Source organism: Siphateles boraxobius, unplaced genomic scaffold (assembly GCF_051911475.1).
Source record: "Siphateles boraxobius isolate OS27281-9 unplaced genomic scaffold, OSU_SipBor_1 3, whole genome shotgun sequence".
In the NCBI taxonomy this organism is placed as follows: Eukaryota; Metazoa; Chordata; class Actinopteri; order Cypriniformes; family Leuciscidae; genus Siphateles; species Siphateles boraxobius.
The window spans coordinates 9113614-9128801 of record NW_027508919.1 but is presented as its reverse complement, the minus strand read 5'-3'; the positions used below and the strand labels follow the sequence as shown (position 1 = coordinate 9128801).

Genomic DNA, 15188 nt, shown 5'->3' with positions numbered 1-15188 from the left:
ACACCAGGAATCCAATGATAGGTTTTTCCCCTCCAGCTCTACACTGTGTAGACCCTCTTAATGCCTGATGTCAAAAACGTGCCTCCCCTTCCTTTATTTTGGTGACACGTTAAACACTTCGCAAGCTCAGGCTTCGGCCACGCCAGCGTCCTTTTGCTCGTGCCTAACTAATGAGGTATGACAGTAAGCCTCGGACCCAAAGAAACACACGTGGAGAGGAGCAAGTTACCCAAGGGCCCTGTCAGAGCAAGAGTTTGAAATGTATTCCCTTGTAGAAACAGAAGACCCTGGAGGTCAAACCGTGACATTTTCTAAATGCCCCCCTTTTCCTCTTACCCTCTTCCTCCTCGTTCTGCTGCGTTTGTTTTACTGGTGCTGACAGACGAGGCTGAAAAGGCTCAGCCCTGGAGGAGATGAGCAAACCCATCCTAATAGGCTGAATGTTTGGATTGTAAAAGTTTGATATTAAGAAATACAACACTGCCATTCATTTTTAATGAATAGTGATGGGAACATCTGTTGTGTGCCTGGAGCATCGCAGGTGATTGAAAAAGAGAAAAATAGGCAATTTTGCGCACCAACGAGATGCGAAAATATGTTAAATTTGCGTCAGGAGCCACTTGCAAATTGATTAACATGTCACCACCATCATTATTCTTTATTTAAATAGGAGGAGCTGTTTGTGTCCAAATCGATCGCAGCTTGTTTTATGGCCTACACGGTTCCCTACTTGGTATGCTCTGTGAGTTCTTTGAAAATGTTTTCAAATGCTGAGATGCACCACCGTGAATGCTGGGTTCCATCTGTAATTATTCACATCCACCGCAATCATTTGGAAAGGAAATATCAATGATGTTGGGCGTCATGTGAGGTAACAGTGAGGTCATAAAGCAGGTATCCATCATGAAATTGATTATTCCTCTAAAGGAGGGGGACTTAGTCTTCTATGTTTGTTGTTTGCCGTCCTAGTGGAGCCGTAAAAGCGAGAGGTGGCATTGATTTGTTGTTTACATGCTTTTGCTGGTCATATTTACGATATAAACCAAGGACATTTCCTGCTCTTCAGTCAGAGGTATGATCAAGATGGTTCATAATACCTGGAGGGAACTACACTACCATTCAAAATTCAGCTTTGCCATTTTAAAATGTATTAAAATTGAAATTCATTGTTTTAAATTGTAACAATATTTCACAATATTACTGTTTTACTTTATTTTTGATCAAATTAAAGCAGCCTTGCTGAGCATAAGAGACTTCTTTCAAAAACATTTAATAATCTTCCCAACCCCACTTTTGAATGGTAGTGTATCTATTTAGTATTTCTATTCATTTAAGTGCTAGTTGCACAAGTCAAATTTGAAAACTACTAAGTCGGAATACCGACTACTTTTAAATGGATGTCAATGGAGTAAATGCTTTTTCAGCAAGATGGTGTAGTTACAACATCTGCAAACTAACTGGGTCAGGCTAACTAGCCAACTCTTGACCTCTTGGGCATGATTGCATCCTGGTTTGGTTTTGTTCTGCTGGACATCAGGATAGGATTCATCCCCAGAGGTGAAAACAATGCAGTATGCTTTAAGGTTTCCAGATTGGGTTAGCATGCATACACAGAGGGCGGCGAATGCACACCTTCCACTCATTAGTCTAAGCATCGCACACTTCAAGCAGATGAGTAATTATTCATAATAAATAATTCATTTGACTTTGAACCCCTGTGATGCTTCTGTCCCAGTAAGTATCCAAACCAATGCACATGGCTCTATGCAGATTGAGCTGTGAACTGGAGCACTTGAGCTGCAGTCGTTCGTTATGCATTCACACCACCTGCAACAACAGTCGCCCATGTTGAACTCCTGACCATGAAATAACAGGTAGCAGGTTTTGTGCTGCACAAATGCTGACGGGTGTCTTGAGAAGTGCTGACCCTACAGCGCGACTCCTTGCTGCAATGATGTCACTGGACCTGCAGTAGTTTAGAGAGATACTTGCTGCATCTTCCACTGCTTCAGAATGCTGCTGTGGGCATGTGCAGATTGGTGGATTAGCCTTTGTCTCATTTAAACTCATTTATATTGAATAGAGAGAAAGGATTTATTGCTGACGTGGTGTTTGTTGGGTTTAGATTTTGACCTTTAAGTCAAGTCACCTTCATATTTATACATAGAAATAGTTTCAAAACAGCTTCACAATAATTAACAGGACTAGAAGAGTCGTTTAAGACTAGATGACTGTTCAACAGTCAAGCAAAAAATAAATTGTTTAACTTAGTATTTACTCATAGTAGTACATTTTCCAGTGCAGCAAAAATCTTCCAACAGGAAAGGTCTTCTTCAGCCGACAAACAAGAGAACCTTTCAAACCTTCCAAATTATTGAAATATCTCTAAATGTCACATCTCGCTTTTCGGCTTCATATTATAGGAAGGTACTTTGGACTAAGTCCCCCTCCTTTACTTTGAAACATCCAAACTGATTGTCTTCCTTCCCACCACTAGCCAAATCCTCTTCCTCTCTGTGTGAGTCAGTTCCAATAGCAGTTGTATGATTGCCCAGCCTCTTTAGTTCTATGATTCTGTATGGGAAAGCACTCCCTCTCCTCCTAACTGCTCAGAAAGAGCATTATTGCATTCTGCGGACCCCTGCCCCCCCCCCCCCAGGTAAAGCTTTTTATTAATACTTAAAGTCAACACGAAATCAAAATTAAACCCATTTACTTAACACGTTGGTCTCACCATTTCGTCAGTGGTTAATGTTAACCAATAGTCAAAATATTCATTTTATCGATACACTAAAAAAATCTTGCTGACCTTTTGAATGGTAATTATTTTGAAAAAAGTCTCAAGGATGCATTTATTTGATTGGAAAAACAGTAATATTGTGAAATATATTATCTTTTTCTGTTGTAATGTAATTTATTCCTTTGAAGACTGGAGTAATGATGCTGAAAATTCAGCTTTGACATCAGTGTCACATGATCCTCCAGAAATCATTCTAATATACTGATTTGGTGCTCAAGAAACATTTATTATTATCAATATTGAAAACAGGTGGTACTTAATATTTTTGTGGAAACAATGATACATATTTTCAGGACTCTTTGATGAATGGAAAGTTCAAAAAGGATAGCATTTATTTGAAATAGAAAACATTTGTAACATTGTAAATGTTAAAGTGCGTCCTTGTTGAATAGAAGTATTTAATTAAAAAATATTTACCCCAATCATTTGAACAGTTTGAGTTAGAAGTAAAATGGGTTGTCTCATGTTGTTTCATGTTGACTTTAATTCTATGTTTGAGCTGTCTTGTGTCTGTGGTCTTGTTTTTATCGATTACACTTTTTTTTTCTCTTTGTGCTGCTCTCTTTGTTAAATTTGGTGTTTATGATCGGAAATCATGATCACCCACCCAAGTGCATTGTTGGATAATGTGCTGCTTTGAATTTTGCCCATATTGCCAAGGCTTCTGCTATGACGTCAAAGAATCGAGTCTCAGTTAAGCAACTAATTAATGAAGACCTAATTGGAGAATTGAATGTAAATTCGTTGTTTAGAGTCTCATCGGAGAGATTGGTTGAAAGAGTTGAATTTCCTCAGATTAGTGTTTGCACAACGCTCGCACAACGCTAGTGGAGCATTGTGGAAACGTTGCAAATTAGACCAGATGAGCTTGTGGCATTGTCCTTCCATCATCCCTCCTGAGTCCACCCCATCCCATCCCATCATGCCTTTCATTGCTCAGAAACCTGTCTGTCACCTCACTTCCACTCTTTCCTCTTCCTTCCCTCACTCTTCTTTTTCCAGATGGTGGAGCAGCTAATTTTGGCCTGAACTTCCTCACCTTCATCATCCTCTTCAACAACCTGATTCCCATCAGTCTTCTAGTTACTCTAGAGGTCATCAAGTTCGTCCAGGCTTTCTTCATCAACTGGGTGAGTGCGAGTCTGAGCCACGGGAGCTGTTCCTGCTTGATGAATCTGCTGTCTTTGAAATGCAGACTGCTTAAACCTCCAGGGCCAATCCCAGAAAACTTCACAGCCCAAATTAAAGTAGAGCTTTATCAAAATAGCCCATATGAAGATGCCAAAATTGGATTTAGGGCAGGGCGCTTAAAGCACAGAGACACTGCTTTTAGATGCAGTGGAGTTTTGAGTTCCCACTGAATGGCAAGTCTTATGAGTGGAGGTTGCTTTGATTGACAGAGTATGAAAATTACATTTTAAAGTGTTAGCCATATTTTGGAGTCCAGATGGCAAGGTATTATTAAAAAATGGTTGTGAATATTAATTCTGCTTTGTGACACTGTATTTTAGGACACTGACATGCTGTATGAAGCCACCAACACACCAGCTATGGCCCGGACATCAAACCTGAATGAGGAGTTGGGACAGGTACTGCTTGTCCTCAATTTCAGAAATAAAGGGGATGAATGTAAATGAAAAATGAAACCAATATTTGGATTGGATTTACCTGTGCCGTCATCTAACAATCACTTAAAGTTAACCTTTAAAAACTTTTCACTTGTAGCATTTAAAATGATTAATTTTACTTCTTTTGTATTTTATTAGATTTATTCAAACAAAATAATACAGATTTTTATTATCTACTATCTAATTTTTCTATATTCTATTCATCAGTTATCCGCCATCATATCAGTTATCAGGATTTTATTAGGGAATACATCCTTATGCCAGTTAATATAATGAAGTACTTATAATACTTTTTGCTGTTGAGTTAATTCCTGGCTTTAAAGGGTTAGTGTGTTCGGAATACAAATGAAGATATTTTTGATGAAATCAAATGGCATAGTCACAGGCCACCACCACTTTGACGGTCTGCCTTTAAGTCTGCTTACTTTTACCTAATTTACTGTAGTTTAATGCTCTCTGTTTCCTAAAACCAGGTGAAGTACATCTTTTCGGACAAGACAGGCACTCTGACCTGCAACGTCATGCAGTTTAAGAAGTGCACAATTGCAGGCGTGGCCTACGGGTAAGGCTCTGTTTCACATTGCTTTCATAATCAGTACTGTACATCTGGCTCTAGCTGTCTTGTCCTCAGCTCCCTTGTTAGCAGCTGCCTCGATGCTTCCCTGCACAGCCACAGTGATTCTATAAATATCAGAGAAGGGGACTCGCAGATTTTCTTCCTTTTTTTTTTTACATGCTTAGATAGGAACACAGCTTTTTATGGGGCATGCAATGTATATGTTTGTTCTAAAACTAGATGTAGAAAGTTTTGTGAGGTTTTACACAGTTGTATTTATAAGCCTGAAGTGTTAAATTTCCATTGTGCTGCAGGTGATGCTATATGAGTGTTTTTGAAGAAATGTTCATCAGCATGCTCAGCATGTGATCTGTGTCTTTCCTTTTCACAAGATAGATTTTATGATCACAGTGATGTTTATGGTAAGCAGTTTACTAAAGATGAGGCGTATTGGGCAAGGTCACGTCGGGGCCACTGCACTGAGATTATTGGATGTTTACATGCACAAGGACTCTAGATCTTATCACAGACACGCCAACCATCACAAAATACAACCTTGTATTCACGTTCATGCTAAATAGTGCCTCTTTACATTCTGCATTCAGAGAATAAAGCACATGGCAGCCGTATCAGAGCTGAATCTAAATGATCTGTGCTCTGGCATTAGGAGCAGCATTAATCCTATTAATTCAATTATAACTCTTCTGAGATCAGGAGATTCAAGAAGCAGTTCCATTGTGACACTTAAAGGAAAACACTTACTGGAAATATTGAATTCATAATGTTGAAATATATTTGCTTTTTTTTTTTAGGGTTTTACTTTATTAAATGCTGTATTACACTCACCTCAGCCACCTGTCACACTTGGAGTTTATTTTCTTTATATTGAGCCTAGAGGTCAGTCTGTGATGATTATTTTCTCTATTGGTCTAAAGTCGTCTTCTGTGTTCACTTGCAGGTTAGAGTTTTCCAAACTTGACATTTGGTATACAGAAATAAATGTGGCGAGCTTTTGTTTCTGGTCTTGTTTTCTGTGTGCTGTGCATGAGAATCAACACGCAAAGAAATAGAAATCACGATTCATTATGCCAATATTATAATGATATCATCACTGACAGATTTTATATGATGATTTTCATAGACATCTTATACTTCATTAAAAGTTTGGTGTCAATTTTTTTTTTTTGGAAAGTCTTTTATGCTCACCAAAGCTGCATTTATCTGATAAATACACAGTAAAACAGTAATATTGTTTTCTATTGTAATATATTTTAAAATGTAATTTATTCCTAATTTTATTAGTACATTTCCATGATAATTCAGAAATCATTTTAATACACCAATTGGGTGCTTAAGAAACATTTTCTTTTATCAATGTTGAAAACAGTTCGACTGTTAAATATTTTTGTGGATACTGATAAAAAAAAAAAATCAGGATTTGACATTATAAATGCCTTTACTGACTCCATCCAGCAAAGATGCGTTCAGTTGATTTAAAAAGTGTAAAAAAAACCAAAAACGTACTGACCCCAAACTTTTGAACAGTATGTCGTCTGAACGTCCGTACGTTAAGTTTAAGAGAATATAACCAGCAAGTCAAAGCAAGGTCATGTAGTATGAAGCTCAGTCGTTCACCCTCTAATTCTACATCCTTGACCTTTGCACCAGGCTAAATTACAATGCTGGTGCCTCATATCCCAGCATCATTCCTGAAGCCATTCTTCTCGATATGTCTTTCCACATAGAGGAGGGATCCCTCTGCTTATCCATTGGTGAAGTCAGCGTGGCACCCGTTTATTCTCTCATAAGTATGTTTTACAGCTCTTTTCCGTTTGAAAACTGGGCTACTGTATATTTCAGAAGTGAGTCGTCCTCCACCTCCTGAATATTGATGTCATCTTTTATCAGCTTCACATAAACTTGGTCCCATTTGATGCATCCCTCCTCTCCCCCCTCATCTCCTCTTGCTGGGCGTCGGAACGAGTACAGCCACTGCACCAAGTCATTGATGTTTTTGAAGCGTGACATCTTTTCTTGCAGTGAGGGGAGAAACTTGGAGCAAGCCCAAAGGAAAAGCTTGATGTGAAATGTAGCCTTGATTTTTGACTTGAAATGTTTGTCGGACTGGAAAAACCAACATGCTGCTAGTGTAGCATGCTGGAGTTCTGGTGTTAATGTTGAGATGATCTGACGTCTTTCCACTAGACCTTGCATTTTATGTCTCTTTTGTGTTTCTGTCCGAGTTGAATTTCTTGAATTTATCAGATTTTTCGTTCACATGTCTTCATTGAAAACTCTCTCCATTGACCCAAAAAAATCTCAAGGCATCTCCTAAATCCACAGTAACTACACTAATAACATCAGCACATCATTGTATGTCTCAATTATGTTAATATACACTCTTAAACCAATCTCGTCCATTTAGTAAACAAAGGTTTTGTCTGCCGGTGTCATATGTAGACCAAGAGGTTGAAAAGTTGGTTTTGATATGATCTCAGATATCATATCTTTGACTTAACTAGAAATGTTAAATTAGCTTAAATAAAATGTTTGTCCCATATTTTATTTCGCTTTTGTTTAAATTAAAATGTTTAATAGTTTTTTTTTAACAATAACAACACTTTACAGTAGACTTGAATGTAGACTTTTTTTTTTTTGCACACGCGCTGTTGTCTCTGTCAACACTGGACCGTTTTCTGTCCTCATAGTCTTAATTTCAGACATTAATAGCCATGTGTTTCACGTAAAACAAAGATTTGACATTGTCACGAAAGGGTGCGATGTGTTTTGGCCCCCCATGACTCTTTCCCCCCTCGCTTGTGTTACGTTGCATAGCTAATTAAGTAGAACAGTAATTAATGAGGAAATCCCTTTGGCTGAAGATGGTAATTAATTTAATGAGATTTCATGGAGACATGATGGCCAAAGTGCTCTTTAGCCCTCAGCACTAGAGGAAATTATTGTATCTGATATCATTTTTTTCTTATTTCTTTGCTTTTGGAACTGTCATAACTGTGTTTGGGTTGTATGACTGCCCAGCTTTTCTTCGATAATTTGCACTTCCTGTTCTTATTTTTTAGGCCTACATCAGGGTCTCCTCTGGCCCTATCTCCTTTGCAACTTATTAAAAACACATGTGTGTCCTGAATCTAGCTTGGCATATTACCTAATAACATTATCTCATATGTGTGTGTATGCCAGTGATTTAAGAAGAAACCGTTGTAGGAGCATAGAGTGTAGTGTCATTGGATGTAGTCTCAGGCAGAGACACAGAATGATTGGAGTGCTGCTTTCGCCTCTTTTGTTTATTGTTTGTGAATTGCTGTGTGTACATGTCCAGCTGTACTCACCCCACCCCCAAATGTCTCTCGGGTTAGACATGATCTCATCTGTGCAACGAACGTGGAATCTGATAAACATTACCCATTTAGGTCAGGTGGTAGGAGGGGGCCTGAATCCATATGGTCAGAATAACAGAAACAAAGTATATACTATTTGTTTATATTATTGTACTGTTAAATTGCCAAGTATATTCATTTACCAAACACATTTTTTTGGAGCAACATGGTGTTGAAACCGAGTTGGAGTCTTGATCCTTTCAAGACAATATAAATGTGACTTTGGTCTTAGTCTCATTACTTTTTAAAAATATTTTAGCATTTTTTGTATTTTAGTTAATGGTTATATTAAAAAATATATTTAAATTTATAATCTAAGCACTTTAGTTTTATTGTGGAGGGCAAAACAATGCTACAAATAAACATTTCTCAATATCCCTATATATGTATTGTTTTAAATACTCCGATATTAACATGATTTTTTTTAAACTATGTATGACTATTCAAGTAAACCCAAGTTTCTTCTGTCCAATGTGTTCATCTTGAAATATTGCTAACAATATACTGTATAATTTTTAATGTGTAAAAGTATGAACGATCAGTTTGATGACAGAAGGCATGTAATAGATTGTGAACAACAGGTTTATCAGCAAAATTTTGATCACGTTGGTAATTTAGAGGTCTTTTAGGTATATTTGATTCCAACTTTGATTCCAGTTCATTACAATGTATAGTTTTTTTGTAGGTTTTGTTTTTGACTGACAAGGCTGGATCTAGGCCTCAAGATTCAAGAAGTCTATTGTGGATCCTCAATTCTTGTTTGAACCTGCAACATTAACAGCCATAATCTTTACCAACTAGGCTGCATCACCTTTTTAGCAAGTACTTTTGAGAGTGTCTGTTTGAAGTGAGCTGAGATAGTGCAGTTCTGGAGAGATACTTTGGTGCAAGTCTCTCAGGTACTCTACTGCTTTTCTCTTCTTTCTCCATCTTGTTGCTCTAAGCTCTTGGGTAGCAACCCAAAAAGGTCTGACACGGCTAGCATTTGTCTTTTTTAAACCATGTTTGTTTTAAAAGACCCAAGTCCCACCCGTCTGCAGAAATCTGTTTTGTTTGGATGCTGAAGAAGTCGTCGAGTCTAATACCTGCAGGACTTGTGTTGGCCTATATTAGCGTAAATGCACTGTTCCTCCCCTGCTGAAATGCAGTTCTTCTGTTTCAGCGTACTAAACAATTCTCTTTCCCAGAGGCTGATGGTACGGAGTCAGATTTGTGCATGACCAGTCAACCTGCCTTTTGTTTTTGTAGTTTCTGTCGAGTCATAATTTGGGTTTGAAATACGCCACATGAAGCAATAGGGTCAATGCTAATGCTTTTTACTCAAGCAATATTTTGTCAACGTAGGATCATTAATAGCACTTTGGACATGTACAGATTTTTCCTTTTTTCTTTCATTTTCCAATTTCTTTTCCCTTCACTTTTCTTATTTGATAAATTTTCTGTTCTTTTTCCTTTTTTTTCTGTTTTCTTTTTGTTTTCTTTGCTTCCTTCCAAATGTTTTCTGAAGTTATGTATTCTATTCTTACATTCATGACAAACCCCACTTTAAAAAGTACTATGTCTGTACCATGATAAATTGACCGTATCAGATGTACCTGAATACCGTGGTACTTTGATGTATACCATGATACTGAATGATTTCCATATTCACGGACCATGTAAAGGAGACTTCAAATAATAATACTGGTACCATGTAATATGTACTATGGTTGGGACTTATAATACCATGTTACACATTGCACTTATTTGTTATTATTGTGTCGTGTGCACATTGCTCTTTCAAAACAATTTCTACAATGCACACAACTCCATGTATTGCTTTTTTTTATTTCCCTAGTGTGCTATTGTCCCTTTATGTCATAATATTAACTCTGCTCATTCTAACTTTTTCCCTCACCAGTGTCTGGTCCTTAAACACATGGTCAAGCCAGTGTCCACTCGTATTACAATTAACAAAGCCCTAAACGCCCGAATCTGTTGACCTGAGCAAAGATGCGAGAATAATTTTCTGCTGTCAAGCCGGCAGCAGTGGCTGTGTCTTCCTTTCCCAGCAGAATCGGTTTAGCAGCCAGCAATTCATCCACTGCCCCTCTACTAGCACGGCTTGTCTTAGCCGTTCTATATAGTAGATAATATAGCCATTCCAGCTTTCATCCTATATCTGTCTTACCTTGGATTTGTGCTCTTTAATTAGCCGTAGTTACAGTATGCTGTTTATGGGTTAGTCATTCTCCCTTACCCCTTCAAATTCATGTGAGGTCTGCTGCATTAAATCTGATTCTTTGTTAGACAATTAGTATGGATAAATATTAGTTTAGCCTTGCAGTGAATACATTTTTAATTATTTATTTTGGATCAACGCTCTTGCATCTCACAAAATCCCTTTATTTACTTTGGTGTAACTTTTCTTAACGTGTTCGTTTTACAAAATATAAATTGGATTTATTTGAGATGCATCTGTTCATGTTAATTATTTATTAATTAAAGCATAAACATCATATAAATATAATAATATATTGTCACTGCTTTCTATTCAAAGTATATCAAAAAATTATTTTAAACCCATTTCTATAGGCCTGATTTATTGCACAGGCAGACATGGGTAAATGTGGTCATTTGGGTTCTGTTTTGTCTGTAACTCTCTTCACTCCACCCAACAGTCATGCAGCTGAAGTTGAGGATGGTAGTTTTGCAGAGGAGGACTGGTAAGGACCAACACCATTGGCTGTATGTTTTATGCTTCTGTCATGTGTTCTCGCTGTGTTGCCTTGTGAGAAATGTGGTTTGAACCCTTTTCTTGTGATGTGGTTGTGTTTATTGGACTTTGTCTGCACGGTGTCACCCTTAATTAGCGTGAAGAAGACAGATTCCTGTTGAATGCAAATTAACAAGGAGTAGTTGTCTGATATTCTGTGCTGTGCTGGTTTGATTTGGGCTGTACTGTATGGCTAAGACAGCAACAGGTGTTTTGCACAAACTTGTTTACTACAGACTAAAGTCTTTTACATATGAGCCTCTCTATGGTGTAATGTTTGCTAAATGTATAGCACCCAGTAACAGTCAAAAGTTTGGAAACATGATTTTTTTTTAATGATTTTGAAAAGTCTCTTATGCTCACCAACGCTGCATTTGTTTAAGCAAAAATAAAGTGAAAACTGTAATATGAAATATTATTACAAATTAAAAGAACTGTCTTCTATTTGAATATATTTTAAATTTATTCCTGTGCTGTCGAAGCTGAATTTTCAGCATCCAGTCTTCAGTGTCACATGATCCCTCAGAAACCATTCTACTAAAGAGATTTCTTATTATCTTTATCAAAGTTAAATGCTGCTTAACATTATAGTGGGAATAGTGATACTTTTTTCAGGATTATTTTGATGAATATTATTTATTAAATGGAAATCTTTTGTAATTATAAAAGTCTTCACTGTCACTTTTGATCAATTCAAGGCATTTTTGATGATTAAAAGTGTTAATTTCTCTCGTTTTAATCTTACCACAAATGTTTAAATGGTATTTTTGCCACATAAATGTTGACCAGCAAAAACTGTTTTCAACATGGATAATGATAATAAATGTTTCTTGAGCAGCAAATCACTATATTGGAATGATTTCTGAAGGATCATGTGAGACTGGAGTAACGATGCTGAAAATTCAGCTTTCTTTTTCCTTCACATGAATAAAAAATTACTTTTTTAAATGTATTAAAATATAAAAACTTTATTTTACATTGTAATATTTCACAATATTATTATTTTTTATTGAATTTTGATCAAATAAATGCAGCCTTGGTTTGCATAAGAGAGTTTTCAAAAACACAAAAGAATTTAATGTTTCAACTTTCCATACTCCTTTGACAGGCACTGTGTATAGTAAAAGTTAGGCCATTTAGCAAAAGTTTTCAGATTTCAGTCTATGCTATGGTTTCTGTCCCTGTGTAACCTGCAGTTAAAAGTCTACTTAAAGAACACAGTGATGTATGTAGATTTGTGACCAGTCTCCAGCATATGAGTCAATTTTCCTTGGGATTGAACTTTTAGAAAGCCATCCATATCATGCCACAATTTATGATTTCTAACTGGAACTGCCAAACTTTATGTGGGTAAATCTCTCTGGGTCCAATTTCTCCCCAAATAAGAAAAAAATTTAATAAATCATCATATTTTGAATGGACTATAAAAGACCAGTTCTCATTTAGTGCTAAATATATATTATTTACTTTTTATTTATAACATTAATGCTGTACATTGTTCATATTTACTTTACAATTTCAATGTATTATAGTATTTTTTAAGGCTTTCTATATTTACATTTATTGTCACATTAGCGGTGTTAAAAATAAAATCAATCTTCCGTATTCAGCATGGACCCCATTGGGACAATTTGCACTTAGTGAATGGGGATTTAGAGATCTCTATAGTGTCCCTAGAAGAGTAGGAATCCAGTGGAGAGAATGGAAAGTCATGTTGTGTCCATTAGATTGAATATCTTCGGAATCCTGAAATTGAGTTTCTTTTGTGGAACATGAAAAATAAGAATTGCTAATAACATTGGACCCCATTGACTTTTATTGTAAGGACAAAGGCACATTTTTCAAAACATCATCTTTTTTGTCCATAGAAACAAAAAAGAAAGTCATACTGGTTTGGAATGGCAATGACATCTAATTTTGGAGTGAGCTATTTATCTAACTAAATATGTATGTTAAAGGGATAGTTCATCCAAAAATGAAAATTCTGTCATCATTTACTCACCCTCAAGTTGTTCCAAACCTGTATGAGTCTTTTTCTTCTGCTGAACACAAAAGAAGATATTTTTGAAGAATATGGGAACCAAACATTGTTTTTATGGACCTCATTGACTTCCATATGATAATAAAATAAAAAAAGCGATGGAAGTCCATGAACTGTTTGGTTACTGAAGTTCTTGAAAATATCTTATTTTGTGTTCAGCAGAAGAAAGAAATTCATACAGGTTTGGAAAAACTTGTGGGTGAGTAAATTATGTCAGTTTTCATTTTTGGGTGAACTATACCTTTAAGCATAAAAAAATGTATGTAGTCTCAATGCAGATGGATCAAGGAAAGTTCTGTTTTACAAATTTAAATGAATTGCACAGTTACATTTTTAATTAAATGGTTATTTTTGGAGTGTAAACAAGTTGTGTGTGTAAAGCAAGAATAAAAGCTTACATAACAAATAATGATGGCCGAAAGGACTGGGTTCCCTGTTGTGGCAAAACAATTGTCTGTTTTTTCCAGATAAAAGATTCTGGAGAATTTCACCATTAACTTATGCACCGTATATGCAGTATCTGTCTTTGTCTGAGCTGTGAGCATTAAGTACGCAGGACAGGATTGTAGCTTCATTTGAGCGGTGAAACCATGTGCAGGGGAACAATGGAAGCGTGTGTGCATGTGTCTTGTGGGAGTTGTGTAAGCAACACTGACATATGCCTCCTGCCCCTCCACCTCTGCTGTTTACTCTGTTTATCCCTCTCATAAACATGCACACATTTAAACAATGGTGAACTGCTTACTTTTCAGTGGAGCTGTAATAGGAAATGCTGCAATGGCCTGTGTGGTACGTGTGATAGAGAGAGAAATAACTTGTTTATCTGTCATTGTCCATTATAGTTCAATACTGCAGTAGATTGCGGGAGGGATATGAATGAATGAGCAAAATCGGGTCATCGAGGTCTGATAACTACAGTGCCGCATTCAGTTTCCATGGAGACGATTGTCCCACTGGGCTTTGGATCACCAACAACAGAGGCTGTCTTCAGAATGCAATAGCATGCACAGTCTACTCTGAATACTGCTTACTACTTCTATAAATAGCATGTGATGCTATTTGCATTATGCAACGTTAAGCTTTTCTAATGGTTATATGCAATATCATTGTCACATGACCTCATTACTTGTGTTTAATTGAGCCAAAGTTATCTCTACAATAACAAAAAAATAGCATGGTGGCATGCTAATTTTGTATTAAGAAAGTCAAATAATGAGTTAGGACGTTAAAAATTGCAATAATTATTATTCTGCTTTTTATTACAAAGCTTCAGTGTCACATGGCCTTTCAGAAATCATTCTAATATGCTGATTTGATGCTCAAGACCTTTTTTTATTAAAAACGGTTGCTGATGAATATTTTTGTGAAATATGAAATATTTTTTTTATAAAAATATACACAGCGGCAGCGGCTCAGTGGTTCATATAGGTTGTCTACAAACCGAAAGGTTGGTGGTTCAACCCCCGGTTCCACCTGACCAAGTGTCGAGGTGTCCATGAGCAAGACACCTAACCCAAGCTGCTCCCGACGAGCTGGATGGCGCCTTGCATGGCTGACACCGCCGTCGGTGTGTGAATGGGTGAATGTGATGTAAAGTGCTTTGGTGGCCATTGGGTCTGTTAAAAAGCGCTATATAAATGCAGTCCATTTACCATTTATTTTTATTTCTTCGGTTCTTTTGAATAGAACGTTCAAAAGAACCACATTTATTTTATATGGAAATCTTTTGTAACATTATAAATGCCTTTTCTGTCACTTTCGATCAATTGAATGCATTCTTGCTGGATAAAAGTATTAATTTATAGGAAAAATAGGAAATTAGAAATTAATAGGAAGCTGTAAACGTACATTTATTCATTTATAGTAATGTGAAATATGCTGTGTCATTGTATTTCTGTGTATATGCGCCCTAGCTTTTGCTTCAAGTACTCCGTCAGCACGGCAGCAGGGATCCGAATGTTCACGTTGCATGATACGTGGCTTTTTCTGTTCAGAAGCTACGTTTTCTGC

General features: G+C 36.7%; 1 protein-coding gene across 9 annotated transcripts in view; it reads left to right on the top strand.

Moving 5' to 3' along the window:
- atp8a1 (ATPase phospholipid transporting 8A1) overlaps positions 1-15188 on the top strand; it is a 124382-nt gene that overhangs the window by 42355 nt on the left and 66839 nt on the right. For 5 of the 9 annotated variants that reach the window (XR_013210353.1, XM_077247789.1, XM_077247793.1 and 2 more), the window contains exons 12-15: positions 3803-3930; positions 4312-4389; positions 4902-4990; positions 11043-11087. Coding sequence is in view for 8 of the 9 variants with exons in the window: in XM_077247789.1 (XP_077103904.1) it covers positions 3803-3930; positions 4312-4389; positions 4902-4990; positions 11043-11087 (340 nt within the window). In the remaining variant the exon portion in view is untranslated. The remainder of the gene's footprint in view (positions 1-3802; positions 3931-4311; positions 4390-4901; positions 4991-11042; positions 11088-15188) is intronic. The other 4 variants (XM_077247791.1, XM_077247794.1, XM_077247792.1 and 1 more) reach the window with 1 other exon arrangement.